Source organism: Monodon monoceros, unplaced genomic scaffold, assembly GCF_005190385.1.
Source record: "Monodon monoceros isolate NGI ecotype Baffin Bay Population unplaced genomic scaffold, NGI_Narwhal_1 Super_Scaffold_8, whole genome shotgun sequence".
Taxonomy (NCBI): Eukaryota; Metazoa; Chordata; class Mammalia; order Artiodactyla; family Monodontidae; genus Monodon; species Monodon monoceros.
The window spans coordinates 26,924,485-26,946,094 of NW_021703785.1; the positions used below are offsets into that span (position 1 = coordinate 26,924,485).

Consider the following 21,610-nt stretch of genomic DNA (forward strand, 5'->3'; position numbering starts at 1 on the left):
TGGGTGTAAATCAGAGTCCACGGCTCAGATCCTAAAGTCTTTCGGATAGAAATCACAGAAGGGCCAACAGTGAAAGCGTGTCTTCACGGAAAGCTGCTATTAATGTACGCAAAACGTCTCTGAAACAAACAAGGAGACAATCACTGTCGTTTTTAAGTGACATTACATCATTTAAGAATGTAAAAAGACCTGAGCCCGGTAGAAAGTTGCTTGGAAAAGTTAAAATGTACAGATAACACATCAAATTTTTATTTGTCTTTCCTCTTCCCGTTTTGACTGCGCCGTGTTTTCTGTGTCGGGTTTACTCTTTAGGTGGAAAACTCTTCCCTCCTCCCCACCCTCCAGGAAAGATCCTGGGATTTTAAATCGCCTTTCTGCATCTTCCTCTCCTCCCTCCACCATTACTCTTTCATTTAAACTTTCAAGATCCTCGATGCCCGTAGCAAACCTCCTTCCTTCCCATTCTCAGGAATCCTGTAGCTCCCGAACCGGGGAGAGTATTTTTCAAACTGAAAAGCAAGGAAAGAAGGAAGGGAACAGCTCGAGCAGCCGCGCGCTGGGAAAGCGCATTTTCGTTGCCTCGACCGGCGCGGCGTGGCCCTGCTGGGCCACCGTAGCCGGCCTCGCGCGGCCTCAGTCGGGGTGAGGAGCCGCGGTCGGCGGGACTTCCGTGTTGGCGGGATTCTGAACGCTGCCATGGCTCAGACCGTGCAGAACGTTACGTTGTCGCTCACTCTGCCCATCACGTGCCACATCTGCTTGGGGAAGGTAATGGGTGATTCCGGGCACGGCTACGAATCGGGGTCGGGTGTGCAGTGGCCCGCCAGAGCCGAGGCCGGTCTCTGTGTGTGGCGGGGACGCGGCGCGAGGCGCCGGGCTGGTTGAGGACGCCGACCCGCGTTCTCCTTAGGCTGGGGTGGCCACGTCCTGGGCGACGGAGGGAGAGCGCCGCGATTCGTGTGGTCATCTCTGTGCCTTTCGGAGGAAGATGACATCGGTCTGGGGTGTGGAGGGAGGGCGGCCTCACCCGGGCGACTCCGGCGTCGGAGGAGGCCTGGTCAGAAACGAATCCCAGCAATTTACGCCCCTGTGCATCCCCATCAAAGCCTGAAAACACGTTTCCTGGGAGCCTCGCTACGGTTCCTTCGTCCTCTGCACAAACTAGAGTGTTTTGTTCTTGGGCCTCCAGTGCTGGTTGGAGAGTCTTTTCCATTTCCAAGATCATTTCCTTTACTTAGCCCAGCGTTGGGAGTGGCCTTTGCTCTGGGTTCAGAATTAGAAAAATAAATAGTACGTGTCCCTGAATGACGTTTAGAATGAGAGATACGGTTGTTAATTCCAAGAACGGATCAGTCACGAGGTAGAATACCGTCTTTTTGTGATGCAAGAGGTGCCTCAGGTGTTTGTGAAACTAGGTGGAGAAAGTAGTTCAGAATTAGAAGCGGAGTTTTGAAGGTTCTAATGCATTTGTCTCTTTCATTTCCGTTTGTGCCTCCCCTTCGGTTTAAGAAGAACATTTTGTTTTACTACGTAGGTCTAGAAGGGAGACTTTTTTTCTCACGCTGAATTGTTTTTACATTTGTGGTGTGTTTGTGTGTGTGCGTGTGTGTGTGTGTTTACCGCCCCCCCCCCACTGAAACTGTAGCCACAGGCTTAGGATTGAGAAATGCAAACTTAATAGAGCAAACATTTGAGTGTCAGCCAATATGATCATTTGATCATCTGCTTTAAGTCTATGTAAATTTCCTGAGTTCAAGAAGTAGTAGGAAGTCAGGCTTGGAAGAAACTGATAACTCATGATATCCATCAGAATGAAATGCCAAGGAAATAGCAGATGTGCTGTGAGAGGATATAGAGATGGCTTGATCCATTCTGACTGGCGAGATCAAGGATGGCCTGTGGAGGGTGGTTATTTGAGCTGGCACTTGCTACCACTGTCTGCATACATAGCTGAGAGGACGGCAAGATGTTTCAATTTGCTACAGTCTACGTTTGGCTCCTGACTTGAAGTTCCCACAAGTTAAGTTCTGAGTGAATTTACTCCTAACAGTAGCCTGGTAAAGGGCTGATAAAATAACCTTCGGAAATAATTTTCACTTTGTTGTAGTTGTACACATTATATCTAGTTTCCTTTAGTTCATAGACTGTCTCTTGCAGTTGTGTTGAAAATGTGTTTTGCCTGGCTGATTTTGCCTACCTATGCTTCCCGTGTTTAACAAAACTGATAGCTAATAGAATATAGTGCTTTGCAGATTACAGGATGCTTTTGTATACATTTAATTATTTCATTTACTGCTCTCACCAGTGCTGTGAGATAGATAGGGCTGATTTCCCCATTTTTCAAATAAGAAAACTAAGGCTTAGAGTCTCCAGCGTTTGAACCTGTTACCATTTGTGTCTTCAGTAAGTTACTTCCTAAAAACTCACTTGAACTCATGCATAACAGCAGACACTTTTGGTGTCTTTTTTCTGCCATGTACTGGTTAACTGTATTCTAGAATTAAATGTGATTAATTAATTAAAGGTTAATGATTTGTAAATAGGCATTTGTTTATGTCTGCTATGGAGGCAGAAAGGCGTAGTGGTTGAGGGCCCTGAGTACTGTGTTCAGACTAAGTTCTAATCTAGGTCTTCCACTTAATAGTTATACGACCTTATACACATTACTTAACCTCCCTCAGAGCAGTTTCCTTATCTGTACAATGGGAATGATAATAGTATTAACATTCATCCTTGTCTTTTGGGGAGGATTAAATGAAGTAATTCATATGCAGTGCTTAGCATGAAGTTTGGCACTTAATAAATGTTAACCTTTACTATGGACACTGAGGCAGACCCTCAAAATGAGGAAGCCAGCCTTTCCCAGTAAATGTTCTTCCCAATTGCTTCATGAGACCAGTACACTCACTCAGTGAAGATTTACATTCCCAACAGAGTGGGACCTGTTTGTCCAGGAAATTGCCACAGTACATCCAGAGGTTTTAGCTGGTTCCCTATCCCTGTTGCCTTTTGTATAGTTAAAGCAATTCTGATCTGCTTGTGCTACTCACCCTCCCACACACAGCTGTATTTGTGGGGTACTGGAGATGGTATGGCCTGGAGTAGCAGCGGGTTCCTGATGTTACTTCCATCTCCCCGACACACAGCATCTCCGGCCACCTCTGAGATCTGCCTTAAGGTCCTTCCTGACTAGCCCTCTTCTGTATAATCATCCTTTTGCTGCCCTCACCATTTGTACCATATAGAATTAGCAGTCTTCATTTTTGATTTTTCTACAGAATTAGGGGCCATTATTCCTAGAGGTTTACTGTAAAAAAAAAAAACCTTGCATATTACTTAAAGAAAATAGGGGTGGTATAGACCTTAAATCTGAAGAGATAAGGTAGATGCTGATTGAAATGGGGGTGGAGGTGGGGAAGAATGCGGGGGGGGGGGGGGTGGAGGGAGCAGTAGTGGAGATAGTCCAAGTATGTAAGTGGTTAATACTCTGTCTTTTGAATACAAATGTGCTTAAAATTGAAAAGTTTAAACATTTTGCATTTCCTACCTCTGACTCTACCTCAGTCTTAAAGGTGGATTCTCTCTGCCCAATAATGTTTAGCAACCTTGCCAATATTGTAAGTAAGAGCTCTTTGTGGCCTGAATAAGTTGGGTACATCCTGTGGGACAATTTATATATAACATTTTCTTGCCTATTCCCCTTTAATTTTTTTCCATGCCTTGGGCTAATAGGCCAGCAGGCCAAAGTACAGAAATGATCTAGCCCAGGATATCTGTTCAGTGACATTTGGTCCTGCCGCCAGAATGCTACAGACCAGTTTATCTCTAGATAATTCCAGGCTTTTATCTCTTCAATTAGGATTCAAGCTATGAAACGAAACTGTTGCAGGTAATACTTTTATTGACCGAGTCAGCGTTTTGCCATGAGTGACAGCCAAATGTGGCCCACAGTTAGTTTTATCAAAGGACAGAGGAGGTTCTCAAGAGAAGTGCCAAGCAACTAGGCTTCTAATGCTGTTTAACATTAATATATCATATCCAATTATTCCTCACTTGAGTATGAATCCAGTTTGGGGCACCATGCTTTAAGATAAATATAAATAAACTAGAGTATTTGAAATCATTTGGAAAGGAATTGAAATTGAGGTTGGAATATAGATGGAATGGAATAGTGTTGGAGTGAATGAACATGATAGCGAATCATTAAATAAAGTATTTTCATTTGGAAGGGAATCAAGCTTTGGGTAGCTCCACGATATTAAGATTTGTACGTAATATAATGCAAGCTTTCTGGCTGAAATAATCAGAAATGAAATCAGCTTTCTTAGAATGTGGAGTGTCCGTCTCTTGAAATGTCCAGTAATAGCATGGACTCTTTCCCACTAGGAACACTGTGGAAAAGAACCCTTCTTTCAGGGAGGACTTCTTGCTTTGCTTTCCACACATGTAGTTGATTTAAAATGTTGCAAAGATAGAGCTAGAGACAAAGCCTTAGCAACTTAGCATCCTAACTCTAGGTTGACTAAATTCATTAATCAGTGTTCACTAGGGGCTGTTGATCGGCCAGCAAGCCACCCACCTCAGTACACTGAGCCCATGTTTGAGTCCTGATTGTCTCTCAGTTCCCAAGAGTAGATTTAAGAACCAGCCTTGTACATAATTGTCACAGGTAATTTGCTTTGAAAAAAAGTCATGTGGGGTATATAAATTTTGCATTTTCTCTTTTCTAGATTAAAATAAGCTTGAAGAATGCAGACACTTTCAGAAAAGTATAACAATGTTGTGTCTTAACATGGAGTATAATAAAAATTAACTCAAAAAAGTGTTGATATATCCTAATAATTTTCAAGGTTGGCATATAATAGCTGACATATTTACTTCACAAATAAGATTCCAGTTTATCCTTAAGGCGTTCTAGGTAGGGATAAAGATGGGAGAGGGGAAATGTATTATCTTTCTTTTTATGTAGACAGAAGTGGGGACCCAGACCAATAGGCATTAAGTATAATAACTTAGTTCTCGGGATCACACAGTTTTAAAGTTCTAGGTCCTACTCTGGCCCAGAGCCAAATATTTCTTGAAACATAGCAACAGCAATCCAGGAATTTTATTTTTAAAAGTTTCCAAATTTCTAAGGTTGAGTAGGCGGGCCCCTACTACAATCATTTCTACCTCAGCTTTGTTTTTCAGTCTTTCTATGTCTCCACTAGTGAAACCCATAAAATTTTGACATAGGTGCCAGAAGGATATTCTTCGGAGAAGAAGGATTAGCTCTAGTCTCTAGTAAAGGTGACAAGAGCAGAGAAGTTGATTGTAAGTGAAATTGCCAGGCCAGCTGGTAAAGTTTATCTACTGCCTTTTCCCTCCAGCCACCTCCATCAGTACAGTACCTCTTTTCTGCAGTCCCTACTGATCCTGGTGTCTTCTTGATCCTTTCAGACATGTGCCTTCTATTTCTTACTCCCAGATTATTATTTACTAAACCTGCTCTAAGGAAGAAAGAACTATTTCTTAGTTGAAAGATCATTCAGTTTGCATGTGTAATGGTGGTTGAATGCTGACTCTGCCACTTAGAACCTGTATCATTATTTCCTTGAGTCTCAGTTTCTACAGCTGAAAATGCATTTGATACTATCAACCCCATTAGGTTGTTAGGGAAATGCATGTGAGTATCCCAGCCCAGTGGTTCTCAATGGGATGGGAGTACATTTCGTTCCACAGAGACATTTAGCAATGTCTATTTCTGATTGTCTTTGGGGGTGCTACTCATATCTAGTGGATAGAGGCCAGGGATGCTGCTAGCTAAACATCCTACAATATACAGGACAGCCTCCCACAACAAAAACTTTTTGTTCCAAAATGTCAGTAGTGTCAAAGTTGACAGACCCTGCCCTAAACCAATATATAACTCCTATTAGGTAAGTCTAGAATGGATATTAATGGACAACACCTTTAGGCATGACTCCTCCCAGGTACGTTTGCTTTTTATGAAAGGGGTTTTTGTGGTAAAGTCTCTTAAAACTGAAACATCTTCAGATAAAAGAAACTACATAGTAGAATTATATATTATAGGGTTAATGTTTTTTATACTTAGGACTGCTTCCTTGGGCCCATTCCAGTGAGGAGAGCCCACTTTTCATCCCTTGCTTTGTCTTCTCTTCCTCTCCTCACCAGCCTCGTGGGGCATTACCCTAGGATATCACCTCAGCATGCTTACTCCACATGAGTTTGGAATTGTACATGCCACTTAGCTTTGCCATTGTCTTCTTGCATTTTTATTTTGTAAGAGTGCTTACTGTGTTATTGCCACAGATCTCATTTGAGAGTAAATTGGATATAAAGTCTAATAACATAGGCAAATTATGACTATTTCTGTATCTTGAGAAGATCTTATTAAAGAAAATTATTTGTGTATGTGTTTTGGTGTTGTATATAGCAGGATCTGGGCAGAGGAAATGGGTGGACAGGAATTGAAGGAGGGCTAGATTCTTTGTATTTTGCTTCTGTAGGTTATGGTCAAATAAATAACAAGTAATTTGTTTTAGTAGTTCTTTCTCCTTTATAGGTTTCTGTTCTCCTAAGTAAATTTAAACCATTGTCTAGAAATCATCATCTGATAAGTACATGGTCCAAAGAAATGACTTAGTCAACTGTTTCAAAATCCAACACAATGACAATACCAGGTATTGAACAGTGAAAATGATTCTCCTTTGGGTGACATTGCCAGTGGCTGTTAGCAGACAGAGCCAAGTAGTCTGCCTGTGGTTGTTCTTCTGTATCATTCTGGCAGATTAAATGGAAAGGTTAAACTTTCACTTTTTCAAAATTTGGCAGTGGCCATTGACCTTTTGCTTCTTGAGATGCTTTTAGCAGCATTATCTCAGCCTTTTGTTTTAATACATCAAAATTCACTTCTATTAATCTTAGAGTATACATTGTATAAGTTGTTGTAGGTGGACATAAAGATGAACAGGACAGTGCCCCTGCCCCCAGGGAGCCTGAAATCTAATAGGGAAGGCAGGGTGTAAACAATTTTCCAAGGCCAGTGAACATTAAATCAATGTATAAGAAGTGCTCTTATAAGAATCAGACAAAGATCCAGTTAATTCTAAAAACGATTAGTGAAGGCCTTACAGAAGAGGTAACCTTTGATTTCCTTAAAAGATGGGAAGGATTTTATTTTGATTGGGGAAGTTGGGAGGCCAGTGGAACATATTAAGCTAAAAAATGAGAGCCCAGTAAACAAGGAGACTCTATTCTTATTCCTTTTGATGAACATTGGGTATATCTGTGTGGTTGAAGTATAGGTTTTGTCAAGTATTGAAATAGCAGATCAAAGATATGGCTATTTAAGAACCATATTACATTGTTCTTTGGAAGCTGTACTTAAAACTATGAGCAGGGAAAAACACGTTGTTTTGCAGGAGAGCAGTGAAAACTGCTGCTCCATATTTTAGATGGCTAGCTCTGGCATCAGTATGAAAGGTGGACAGCAGTGAACATGTGGAAGCAAGGAAGCTTGGGAGGAGGTCATTGCAATAGATTGGGCTAAGAGAATGAGAACCTGAAGTCATTGAGGTGAAGATGGAAAAGAAGTGATAGATGATAAGTAAAAGAACATTTAGAGGTAGGTTTGCCACATTTTGACTATTCTGGGATATACTTTTTTTCCCACGTTATAACATCTCTGAAATCTGGTTCTATTTTACAAGCGGTAGCATCTTGCAGTTGTAATTGGCAGCATTTTTCATTCTTTCTTTTTTCTTAGTGGTAAATAAAATATGGGTATATCTTAAAATCTCTGGCTTCTTAGACTGATATATGATACCAGCATTTGATGATTGATTGGATGGTGAGGATAAATAAAAAGGGTGCGTCAGAGACAGCTCTCAGTATTCTAGCCTGAGTGGTGAGGTGGTGGTGCCAGTAACTTAGACAAGAAGCGCAGGATGGGGAGTGAGTGTGTGGAGGCCAGGTTTGGCTTTGGACGTTATGGTTGGGGCAGCTTTAAGATGCCTACATGGAGTTGGCTCCTGGGCATGTGGATATAGTCCTTTTCTCCTTTCCCCTCCCCTCCCCAGGGATTGCTATGTGAAAGTCTCTGTGCTTACATCTTTATATTATTAAATCTTAAGTAACATCTGAATGAAAAGTTTACTAGGTTAAACCATAGTTTTCAGAAGAGGAAACAGATGCCACTGTAACTAAAGGGTTAACCCAAGGTCAAACAGTTCAATAAGTAGCAGAGCTGAAGTCAGCCCCAGGTTTGTCTCTAGAAGCCTAAGCTCTGCCACTTACTAAGGTCCAGTTACAGAGGATTCTCAGGAACTGTTACCATAGAAAACATGTTAACACTATGTGATACATGAGATTGAGAGAGAAAATAGAACTTTGTCAGGTAAGGTGTCCCAGGACAAAACATTAGGGAAAGCAGCTGTACCGCCTCCTGTGCTTTGACTATGAGCATCTGCTCCTCCTCTCATCATACCTACTCTTCCAGTATTACTTCAGCCTTTTCAAGATCCATTGGTTGACTCTATCAGTTTGCTGCCATTCACATACTCAACAGTGTTTGGCAATCCAGCTCTGTACATAACCCTAATAAATTTACTTTCTTACCTTTCAAAACAACTGCTTTATTCTCCTATTTTCTCAAGTCGATATTCCCCCCTTCTTCTCACTTGCAGCTGGTAACCTCACGTCATATTTAATCACAAACAATAAGCAGTTGGAACATGAGTTCCCTCATCTTTCCATCAACAGATCTTCCATCCACTTTGTATTTGTTCTTGTACCCTCGGTTTTCCCTTTTGTTAAAATGGAAGACAGATCCTCACTCCATATAAGCCAAAATCTGACCCCTTGTGCTTTGGATATCATTCCCCTCTTGACTTCTTAGGGACTTTGCTATCTATGGCTCTTAATCCCTCCCCCTCTTCCTCCATCATTAATTAATATCCCCTTTTTACTGTGTCATTCCTGTTATCATTTCTTACGCTGGCCATATTTTTATGCTCTCTTCTTTACAACAAAATGTGAAAGAATTGCCTATTCCCTCTGACAAGTTCCCCAGTAAATTGAATTTTAAGTACTGTCCTAATAGCAATTACTTCATTCAACAAGACTTTATTGCGTACCTACGGTGTACTAACCTATTTTCTAGGTACCAGGGATTCAGAAATGAATGAGACGAAAGAAGTTCTTGCTCTTACATAGTTTCCAGTCTAAAAGGGGAGATAAATATAAATTTACAATAAATATGTAAACAAATAAGTAGAAAACTAAAACAGCTTCTCTTCTATTTTCCCTCTGATAAAACAGCTACACAGTCAGAACACCTACATCGTTAACCCTGAGCAGGCCACCTAATATCGTCACACCTTGGTTTCCTTATTAGTAAAGTATATTTACTGTTTATCTCACAGGGTTATTGAGAGAGAGAGAGAATGCATGGAAAGCCCATTGTAAAATATAAGACAATATAAATGTAAAGTATTGTTATTTGATTACACTGAGTCAAAGATTTATATATTTGGTGTATTTAAGTATTTCTGTCAGCATTGTTTGCTATTTAGATTGTAAACCACAGGAGCGTATGTCTTGTCTTTTAGGATTGTTGTAGCTTTCATGCCTCTGGTTTCAGGGACTTTCTAGTAAGAGTCAGTGCTAAATTGTTGATTGCTATTGCTCTGTAATATAGTAGAATGACTTGAGGGAAGGATTTCAAGTCTTGAATGTCATATGGGTGATTGGACTAAATAATCTTTAAAGAACCTTCTAATTCTGACATTTTGTGATCCAAAAATAGAATAGTTGAAGGAAAATTGCCCCAGCCTCAGTGGAACAAAATGCATTTTATTTTTGGCAATAAGTGTGGTTTGGAACAAAATAAAACCATTTCATGATGTGTTCAAAGTTTCAGTCTCTATGACCAGATATCTAAGCTGGTGTCTGTATTATACATGTGTAAGAAACAATGTGGTAGCACAAGCAGCGTTTTTATGAATCCTAGATATTATACTTCCTCTTAAAGCACCTACTTCTGTACTCTAGAGAAGAGATTTGCTCTAAGCTAAAACTATTGAGATTCTCATTACGACTGTTGCCCTGTACTAAAAGTAATGTTTCTTTTTTCAAAGGTACGCCAGCCTGTTATATGCGTCAACAACCATGTATTTTGTTCAATTTGTATCGATTTGTGGTTGAAGAATAATAGCCAATGTCCAGCCTGCAGAGTCCCCATCACTCCTGAAAATCCTTGCAAAGAGATTATTGGTAAGGGTCTATTTTATAAACATATAGAAATAGATTTGAAACAATCTTAAATAGTGTCTATTTGGAGGAAGACTGAAATAGGCAATTTTCAGTGATGTTATTTTGCCAATATCCTACTGGATGGATTGGTCATTTGGCATAATCTGTAAGTGGAGCAATTGAGGAGCACAAAGCACCATGAGAAGTCTCAGAGCCTCCTGGAACTTTCGTTCTGGTAGAGGCTGTGCATGTGGACCAAAATATTAATGGTTTAAAGCAGCAGATGCTAACAGCCAAAAACAAACAAACAGAAAGGTCCACAGAGTTTAAACAGGGAAGTTCAGCTAGGAACATTGAGAAGGGATCCATGACACAGGTGGCCTTTAAGATGGAGATTTAAGGATGGATAAGTTTTCAAATGGTAAAGATTAGGGAGGGCATTTCATGCAGGGGGAATAGCATGCACTACAGTTTAGAAGTAGTAAAGTAAGGCATGTTTTTGGAAATGATCAGTAGTCTAGTTTGGGTCTGACTGTTGAAATAAGACTGAAAATGTAAAATGAGACACTTTTTACTTTTTTTAACATCTTTATTGGCGTATAATTGCTTTACAATGGCGTGTCAGTTTCTGCTGTATAACAAAGTGAATCAGCTATACATATACATATGTCCCCATATCTCTTCCCTCTTGCATCTCCCTCCCTCCCACCCTCCCTATCCCACCCCTCTAGGTGGAAGGGAGGGAAATCACCGAGCTGATCTCCCTGCACTGTGCGGCTGCTTCCCGCTAGCTATTTTACATTTGGTAGTGTATTAGAGCAGAGCATCTTGAGTGACAGACTAAATCGGGGAACTGCTGTGTGGGTGAGAAGGGCGAGGTGGGCATGATGGTCTGAGCAAGGGGATGGCACAACCCAAAATGTGTGTAAGGAGTATCACTCAGGGGATGTGTGCAGGCTGGGCTCCAGGGGAGAAACAGGACGTGAGTAGGTCAGGTTGGACGCGCTTGCCCAGGTGAAGGAGAGTGTGATTCTGGATTAAGGGAATAAAAAAGAACATTCAGTGCTACAGTAGTGTAGGTAAGAGGGGGGATAAAACTTGAACTAGAAGATTCTTGAAAAATAAAGCATTTAAAGAGCTTTTTTAGTGTTATTTCTCTTAGATTGTTAAAATTAAATGATTTTTATTTGGTTTTGCTTTAGGAAAAATTGAAAGTGAATTCATGATAGCATGAATCATAGAAAAAAACCTTTCAGAAAACTTAAGAAGTCATTGTCATAGTCCCAAGTTAGGCAAAATGGACTTAACTAAAATTTTTATAATGGAAAGGAAGGTACATATGCTAGAACAAAAGAACAACCAGTGGAACTTTGGAACTAAGTGATCTGAAAGGGGAGTCGGAGCTGGCTCCAAGGTTTCTTTCTTGAGTACCTGGATGGAGTCTGATAGAGGAATATTTCTCTGCTGTGCTGGAAACTGGAGTGCTAACCTTAGCCTCTACTTTTCTACCTGCACTGACCTTTACCAGGAGTCAGGTCTTTCCTTGAGGAATATGAGTTTTGTTGATTAAAATAATTCGAATGTTTTTTCCCCAGCTTCTTTTCACATCCCTTCTCCCTCCTTTATTCATTCATATCTAAGTGATATTTCATAAATTCTCTCAAGTAAAATGGTTCATCCATCCTGCCATTTGGATAGAACATCCTGAAAAAGAATATCTGTGTATGCCTTTGCTATCATGATGCTGAGAAGTACAAAGAAGGTAACCACAGCATAAGTGAAGAGCTCTCAGGAAGAAAACATTTTGAGTGTGTTTGTGTGAGTTATTATGGGCATACAATTAGTGCTGTGATTTATAATCCATCGCAACTGGGTTGTTAGAATCAGTGAAAAGACACGTTAATCTTTTCAGTTGTGTAACCACATATGTTTGAATGAATACATTGGTTATAATAATATATATCATAATATATGTATCATATGTGATATATACAGATAATAATATGTATTTGATAATTATATCATGTACAGATAATATTGATAATATTTATACAACTTATTGGTTAGCTGTAAATATAATCATTGATTTTATCATTAGCAGTTGTCTGGTACTCAAAATTTGCAGTTGTCCAAATGTGATCATTAATAAAATATAGCCTTTGCCTTCATTGAGTTTAATATAATAAGATACATAGGTAAGTAAACACAACATGATATTTTATTGAAGGTATTTCTTATGGTGTTATTTATCTTTTCTTAGGATTAAAGTACAGAAGAGGCCTAGATGGCAGCCCACGTGGTTATAAGGAAAAGGGTGGAAATTAAGCTAGAGAACTATATAGAACAATAAGAAAAGAGTTCATTTTGTCATTCTACCCAAATCAGAATGAAAAGTTAGCTTTTTTTTTCCTTATAGGAGGAACAAGTGAAAGTGAACCTATACTGAGCCATACAGTCAGGAAGCACCTTCGGAAAACTAGACTTGAATTACTCCACAAAGAATATGAGGTAAATAATAATTAAAAAGTTAAATGATGACAGCATTGAATTCAAGGTAAAACTGAGCTATCAGTCCCTGGACTTCTTAGAGTAAGCATCTAATGAAATCTTATTTTAAATGCCAGTTTAAAAATATCTTATTTGATAAATTTTTTCTTTTTCCCTTTCCTATTTCAAATAGTGGGAGGGAACAGATGGAAACATTTCCTTTTTTTTCTTTCTTTTAATTTTAAATTTGTCCTCAACAGAAACATTGTTTTGTAAGTTACTCCCTCTAAGAGGTGGGAGATAAAGGAAACTCCCTTGTAAAAGTCAGTCTTCCAGCCCCCACAAGGCATTGTGAATGGTCTGGCAAACAGGGACTATAATGGTCATTCTGTTTTTGTTTCTACCTATAAATTCACTGCCAATTATAAGTCTGATCAGTTCTGGTAAAGAAAATATACTTATGTCAGCTACCAGCAAAGAGATTTTGGTGTGAGATATGCTATTTCCTAATTCTTTTTTTTTCCCCATGTAAAACAGTTTTTTTTTTAATAAAAATTGTGTATATTTAAGGTGTATAACATGTTTTGATATACATATACATGGTGAAGTGATTACATCAATCAAGCTAATTAACATAGCTGTCTCCTCACATAGTTACTTTGTGTGTGGGGTGAGAGTACCTGAAATCTACTCTCTTCGCAGATTTCCAGTATACAGTACAGTATTATTAACTATAGTCATCATGTTATACAGTGTAGATCTCTAGACTATCTCTATCCTGTATAACTGCAACTTAGCACACCTTGAACCAGCTCCCTATTTCTCCCACCTCTCCATTTCCCCCACCTTGCACGCTTGGTAACCACTGTTTAACTCTGCTTCTATGTACTTGACTCTTTTAGATTCCACATATATGTGAGATTATGCAGTGGTTTTCTTCCTGTGAAGGTGATTTGACATGGTGATGGAATTTTTTCTAAATTAGCTTCATGTTAATGGAATACATATACTTTTGAATAAACATTAGGCCCAGTTGTCATTTTATATCGACTAAATGAGGGATATTATTGCTCTCTTCCTTTGACACAAAATATCTTTAAGTTATACTATGTAAATGGAAACTGCTTCAGCTGCTTTAAAAATTTTTTGAAATAAAGTGGGACATAAATAAATGAATAAATGTTCATTCATATGTTTTCCTGTTTATATTTGTTTATTCATTAATATATTAATTCAAACAAGTAAAGTGATTTTCTCATTTTATAATGCTATTTAACTTGAAATGTATTGTAATTTAAAATAGTAAATAGCACTATCTGTGTTAGCTCTGAAACGTATTCTTATTTATTTAATATTTATCACACTTAGATGCTAATCAAATTAATCCTTTAGAAGATCACTGGCATATTGAAGTTTATTTTCTAACAACAAAATTTCTGACAATCTTAGTTTAAGATGAAATATCCATTATAGATGAATAAATTGTATCACAGAAAAGAGTTCTAGCCCCAAATGTTTAGTTACTGGATTTAAGGTAGCAAGCAGTTCCACATGGGGAAAACTAATACTTGTGGAATAGTCTTAGCAGTAATTAAAGATCCAGAATGTAGAAGAGTTAAAAATTAACTACAGGTACTATTCTGAAGTGGAAAGTGAAAGGACATAGTATGTGGTTTTACTCCTACTTCAAATATAGAAGCAAAAATATAGACATCAAACAAAACTATAAATCTTGATCAAAACTGTATTTTTAAATTCCCCTCAGTAAAGCAATTAAACATGCCTCAGAATTTTCTTCTGAGGAATCTACTTCCTTGTTGAATTCATGTGCCTTTTCGTGTTTTATGGATATCTAAAATAGAATCAAAGATTCGACATTTTAATTTTTTTAAATCACAAACTATCATTGAATTAAAATAAAAGCAATGGAAATGCCTTTTTTTTTTTTTTTAAAGAAGATGTTGGGGGTAGGAGTTTTATTTATTTTTGCTGTGTTGGATCTTCATTTCTGTGTGAGGGCTTTCTCTAGTTGTGGCAAGCGGGGGCCACTCCATTGCGGTGTGCGGGCCTCTCACTATCGTGGCCTCTCTTGTTGCAGAGCACAGGCTCCAGACGCGCAGGCTCAGTAGTTGTGGCTCACGGGCCTAGTTGCTCCGCGGCATGTGGGATCCTCCCAGACCAGGGCTCGAACCTGTGTCCCCTGCATTAGCAGGCAGATTCTCAACCACTGTGCCACCAGGGAAGCCCGGAAATGCCTATTTTTATCAGAGTCAAAATACATGTTGAGAATTTCAACTATATGTGACTTTCTGTCTGCAAAGCTTTTCTGATGCATAAAGAATCTATGTATCTACAGAATTTTGAGTATAAAATTTAAAAGCACATTGGCCTCACTCTAGCATATGTATGTGTTTAGTGTCTCTGTCTACCTGATGGCTATGCAATGCTTTTTCAGGATGAAATAGATTGTCTACAGAAAGAGGTAGAAGAGCTTAAGAGTAAAAATCTCAGCTTGGAGTCACAGATCAAGACTATTCTGGATCCTTTAACCTTGATGCAGGGCAACCAAAATGAAGACAAACATCCAGTTGCAGATAATCCAAGTACAGTTGACCCAGAAACTGTAGCAGAGTGGAAGAAAAAACTTAGAACAGCTAGTGAAATCTACGAAAAAGTGAAAGATGATGTGGAAAAGTTGAAGGAGGTAAGTTGTGGTTGTTTTTAAAATTCTGTAGTATTTTAAGTACCTTCAAAAGTATAAGTCACCATATTATTTTGAGTCATCATTAGATGATTTGGGGGGAAAGGACAGAAATCCCTGGATGAGCATTTATAAGAAATAGGAAAACTTTTTCTCCTTAAATGTTATTAGCTGCCAAGAAATATCAGGTGGTTCCATTTGTGACTATAATTGGAGACTCTGTAGTGCCTCTATATGAATTTGCATCTTCTTGTGGAAGAGTGACATCAATTTAAAGGATGTATTTCTATTCTTCTCATTGTGGTTTGGCTTAATTTTGTTTTTTAAGCTTATGTTAGTGACTGCCCTGTATGCATAAAGACAAACACCTGTCCATTTCCCTACCTATAAAATGAAAGGTTTAGACCATATCTTTTCTAGCACTACCATTCTCTGATTTTTTTAATATTGTAAATAGTTAAATATTTAATGACTGCTTCCAAGAGAGCTGTGAGTAGCTGCTTTAGACTACTCCATGAAAGAGAATATTTGGCTTATGAGGCAGGTTCATTTTTTTCAATTATTCTTCCATCCATACAACAAGATAAAGAAAGCATAGGTGAAAAGGGCAAACCTCTAGGATTTTCCAGTCTAGGAAAGGAGATGAGATCCATGCTATCAGCACTAGAGGTAATAATCAAGTGCTGTAGAGCTTTGCTGGCCAAAGGGACTAGCCTTTAGCTTGACTTCAGGTTTATCCACAGTGGAGTCTTGTGCTGAATAGAGATGGTTTTGTGGTATCCAGGTCCACAACCACCCATTCAGCCTATGTGCATTCTCTTAAAATACCGTTACTGTGCTGAATTACTAAATCCTGCCTCCTGAAATCATTAATGCTCCATATGATATTTTAAAGACGTGCTACCACATACTGATCTTCAGTGAGGTTAAGTAGCAGAGAAGTATCTGCAGCTTAGTGTGAATACTGAGTCATACCCACGTGTAAAATAAATGCCATTTAGGCTCAGAAAAGGCCACGATGAGACAAAGAAGGGAACTTAGTGCTTTTAGAGAAAAAAGAAACTACAGACATAATTGCACTGAGTTTGTTACAAGTTTAGGGGAAGTGTGTAATTTCTTTGGTTTTCGGAAGCCAACATTATTAGCGTTTTGTCTAAGAAGAGAAGAGGACACGAAAAGGAAATACAGCTGGGAAGTCACAGTATTTATCAATCAGCCATGTCCCCTGTAACTTTTCTTCTTCCTGGACCATCAGTAAGTTCTATAGGGTCTCTTTTATAGTTATTGAATTGCATTTAAATTTTTGGTAATAAATGTTTCTTAGAGCATGAAGATGTGTATGAAAACTTTACTCTGGGCTTATAAGAGTGGTATAGGGAAAAAAAAAAAGAGTGGTATAAGAGATGTATGTAAAAGAGAGCTACATAAAATACAGTTTTTCTTTGTTCTTTTAAAGGTCACGTGTTAAATTCAATACCCAGAGCTACCCTGAGACCTCACAATTATCTGGGATATTTAATAAGCCCATTTTGGATGCCCAGTGAAGATATTAGGTAGAATTAGGCAATAAGCTGGGACATAAATAAATTTTAAAATGCAGCGGCAAAACTTGAATGTAAAGTACAAAATAACAACATACTGTAAATCAAATATAGGAGTACTAAACATTCAGAATAAAGGAATACCTAGAATGAGTGAAATGGACTTTTTTTTTTTTTGAAGTTTTGGATTGTATCTTATTTTTTTATACAGCAGGTTCTTATTAGTCATCCATTTTATACACATCAGTGTATATATGTCAATCCCAATCACCCAATTCATCACACCCCCACCACCATGCCCTGCCACTTTCCACCCTTGGTGTCTATACATTTGTTCTCTACATCTGTGTCTCAATTTCTGCCCTGCAAACCAGTTCATCTGTACCATTTTTCTAGGTTCCACATATATGCATTAATATACAATATTTGTTTTTCTCTTTCTGACTTAACTTCATTCTGTATGACAGTCTCTAGATCCCTCCACGTCTCTACAAAAGACCCAGTTTCATTCCTTTTTATGGCTGAGTAATATTCCATTGTATATATATACCACATCTTCTTTATCCATTCGTCTGTCGATGGGCATTTAGATTGCTTCCATGACTTGGCTATTGTAAATAGTGCTGCAGTGAACATTGGGGTGCATGTGTCCTTTTGAATTATGGTGTTCTCTGGGTAAATACCCAGTAGTGGGATTGCTGGGTCATATGGTAATTATATTTTTAGTTTTTTAAGGAACCTCCATACTGTTCTCCATAGTGGCTGTATCAATTTACATTCCCACCAACAGTGCAAGAGGGTTCCCTTTCTCCACACCCTCTCCAGCATTTGTTGTTTGTAGATTTCTGATGATGCCCATTCTAACTGGTGTGAGGTGATACCTCATTGTAGTTTTGATTTGCATTTCTCGAATAATTAGTAATGTTGAGCAGCTTTTCATGTGCCTCTTGGCCATCTGTATGTCTTCTTTGGAGAAATGTCTATTTGGGTCTTCTGCCCATTTTTGGATTGGGTTGTTTGTTTCTTTAATATTGAGCTGCATCAGCTGTTTATATATTTTGGAGATTAATCCTTTGTCCGTTGATTCATTTGCAAATATTTTCTCCCATTTTGAGGGTTGTCTTTTTGTCTTGTTTATGGTTTCCTTTGCTGTGCAAAAGCTTTTAAATTTCATTAGGTCCCATTTGTTTACTTTTGTTTTTATTTCCATTGCTCTAGGAGGTGGATCAAAAAGATCTTGCTGTGATTTATGTGAGAGTGTTCTTCCTATGATTTCCTCTGAGGGTTTTATAGTGTCCGGTCTTACATTTAGGTCTCGAATCCATTTTGAGTTTATTTTTGTATATGGTGTTAGAGAGTGTTCTAATTTCATTCTTTTACATGTAGCTGTCCAGTTTTCCCAGCACCACTTATTGAAGAGACTGTCTTTTCTCCATTGTAAATCCTTGCCTCCTTTGTCATAGATTAGTTGACCATAGGTGCCTGGGTTTACCTCTGGCCTTTCTATCTTGTTCCATTGATCTGTACTTCTGTTTTTGTGCCAGTACCGTATTGTCTTGATTACTGTAGCATTGTAGTATAACCTGAAGTCGAGGAGTCTGATTCCTCCAGCTCATTTTTTTCCCCTCAAACCTGCTTTGGCTATTTGGGGTCTTTTGTGTCTCCATACAAATTTTAAGATCTTTTGTTCTAGTTCCGTAAAAAATGCATTGGTAATTTGATAAGGATTGCATTGAATCTGTAGGTTGCTTTGGATACTATAGTCATCTTCACAATATTGATTCTTCCAATCCAAGAACATGGTATATCTCTCCATCTGTTGGTATCATCTTTAATTTCTTTCATCAGTGTCTTATAGTTTTCTGCGTACAGGTCTTTTGTCTCCCTCAGTAGGTTTATTCTTAGGTATTTTCTTCTTTTTGTTGCAATGGTAAAAGGGAGTGTTTTCTTAATTTCCCTTTCAGATTTTTCATCATTAGTGTACAGGAATGCAAGAGATTTCAGTGCATTAATTTTGTATCCTGCTACTTTACCAAATTCATTGATTAGTTTTAGTAGTTTTCTGGTGGCATCTTTAGGATTCTTTGTGTATAGTATCATGTCATCTGCAAACAGTGACAGTTTTACTTCTTCTTTTCCAATTTGTATTCCTTTTATTTCTTTTTCTTCTCTGATTGCCATGGCTAGGACTTCCAAAGCTATGTTGAATAGGAGTGGTGAGAGTGGACATCCTTGTCTTGTTCCGGATCTTAGTGGAAATGCTTTCAGTTTTTCACCATTGAGAATGGTGTTTGCTGTGGTTTTGTCATGTATGGCCTTTATTATGTTCAGATAGGTTCCCTCTATGGCCACTTTCTGGAGGGTTTTTATAATAAATGGGTGTTGAATTTTGTCAGAAGCTTTTTCTGCATCTATTGAGATGATCATATGGTTTTTATTCTTCAATTTGTTACTATGGTGTATCACATTGATTGATTTGTGTATATTGAAGAATCCTTGCATCCCTGGGATAAATCCCACCTGATCATGGTGTATGATCCTTTTAATGTGTTGCTGGATTCTGTTTGCTAGTATTTTGTTGAGGATTTTTGCATCTATATTCATCAGTGATATTGGTCTGTAATTTTCTCTCTGTAATATCTTTATCTGGTTTTGGTATCAGGGTGATGGTGGCCTCATAGCATGAGTTTGGGAGTGTTCCTTCCTCTGTAAATTTTTGGAAGAGTTTGAGAAGAATGAGTGTTAGCTCTTCTCTAAATGTTTGATAGAATTCACCTGTGAAGCCATCTGGTCCTGGACTTTTTTTTGTTGGAAGACTTTTAATCGCAGTTTCAATTTCATTCCTTGTGATTAGTCTGTTCATATTTTGTATTTCTTCCTGGTTCAGTCTTGGAAGGTTATACCTTTCTGAGGATTTTTCCATTTCTTCCAGGTTGTCCATTTTATTGGCATAGAGTTGCTTGTAGTAGTCTCTTAGGATGCTTTGTATTTCTGCAGTATCTGTTGTAACTTCTCCTTTTTCATTTCTAATTTTATTGATTTGAGTCCTCTCCCTTTTTTTCTTGATGAGTCTAGCTAATGGCTTATCAACTTTGTTTCTCTTCTCAAAGAACCAGCTTTTAGTTTTATTGATCTGTGCTATTGTTTTCTTTGTTTCTATTTCATTTATTTCTGCTCTGATCTTTATGATTTCTTTCCTTCTGCTAACTTTGGGTTTTGTTTGTTCTTCTTTCGCTAGTTCCTATAGGTGTAAGGTTAGATTGTTTATTTGAGATTTTTCTTGTTTCTTGAGGTAGGCTTGTATAGCTATAAACTTCCCTCTTAGAACTGCTTTTGCCGCATCCCATAGGTTTTGAATTGTCATGTTTTCACTGTCATTTGTCTCTAGGTATTTTTTGATTTCCTCTTTGATTTCTTGAGTGATCTCTTGGTTATTTAGTAACATATTGTTTAGCCTCCATGTGTCTGTGTTTTTTACGTTTTTTTCCCTGTAATTCATTTCTAATCTCATAGCGTTGTGGTCAGAAAAGATGCTTGATATGATTTCAGTTTTCTTAAATTTACTGAGGCTTGATTTGTGACCCAAGATGTGATCTATCCTGGAGCATGTTCCATGTGCACTTGAGAAGAAAGTGTAATCTGCTGTTTTGGGATGGAATGTCCTATAAATATCAATTAAATCTATCTGGTCTATTATGTCATTTCAAGCTTGTGTATCCTTATTAATTTTCTGTTTGGACGATTTGTCTATTGGTGTAAGTGAGTTGTTAAAGTCCCCCACTATTATTGTGTTACTGTCGATTTCTTCTTTTATAGCTGTTAACATTTGCCTTATGTATTGAGGTGCTCCTATATTGGGTGCATATGTATTTATAATTGTTATATCTTCTTCTTGGATTGATCCCTTGATCATTATGTAGTGTCCTTCCTTGTCTCTTGTAACATTCTTTATTTTAAAGTCTATTTTATCTGATATGAGTATTGCTACTCCAGCTTTCTTTTGATTTCCATTAGCTTGGAATATCTTTTTCCATCCCCTCACTTTCAGTCTGTATGTGTCCCTAGGTCTGAAGTGGGTCTCTTGTAGACAACATATATATGGGTCTTGTTTCTATATCCATTCAGCAAGCTTGTGTCTTTTGGTTGGGGCATTTAATCCATTCATGTTTAAGGTAATTATCGATATGTATATTCCTATGACCATTTTCTTAATTGTTTTGGGTTTGTTTTTGTAGGTCCTTTTCTTCTCTTGTGTTTCCCACTTAGAGAAGTTCCTTTCACATTTGTTGTACAGCTAGTTTGGTGGTCCTGAATTCTCTTAGCTTTTGCTTGTTTGTAAAGCTTTTGATTTCTCCATCAAATCTGAATGAAATCCTTGCTGGGTAGAGTAATCTTGGTTGTAGGTTCTTCCCTTTCATCACTTTTAGTATATCATGCCACTCCCTTTTGGCTTGTAGAGTTTCTGCTGAGAAATCAGCTGTTAACCTTATGGGAGTTCCCTTGTATGTTATTTGTCTTTTTTCCCTTGCTGCTGTCAATAATTTTTCTTTGTCTTTACTTTTTGCCAATTTGATTAGTATGTGTCCCAGCCTGTTTCTCCTTAGGTTTATCCTGTATGGGACTCTCT

At 38.1% G+C, this 21,610-nt stretch overlaps 1 protein-coding gene across 1 annotated transcript in view; it reads left to right on the forward strand.

The window, feature by feature from the left end:
• Window positions 1-671: 671 nt before the first annotated feature.
• The window catches only part of RNF219 (ring finger protein 219), a 44,813-nt gene continuing 23,874 nt past the window's right edge, over window positions 672-21,610 (forward strand). The window contains exons 1-4 of the mRNA XM_029210588.1: window positions 672-768; window positions 10,140-10,275; window positions 12,671-12,762; window positions 15,197-15,445. Of these exons, the coding sequence (XP_029066421.1) occupies window positions 697-768; window positions 10,140-10,275; window positions 12,671-12,762; window positions 15,197-15,445 (549 nt within the window). The 5' untranslated portion in view covers window positions 672-696. The remainder of the gene's footprint in view (window positions 769-10,139; window positions 10,276-12,670; window positions 12,763-15,196; window positions 15,446-21,610) is intronic.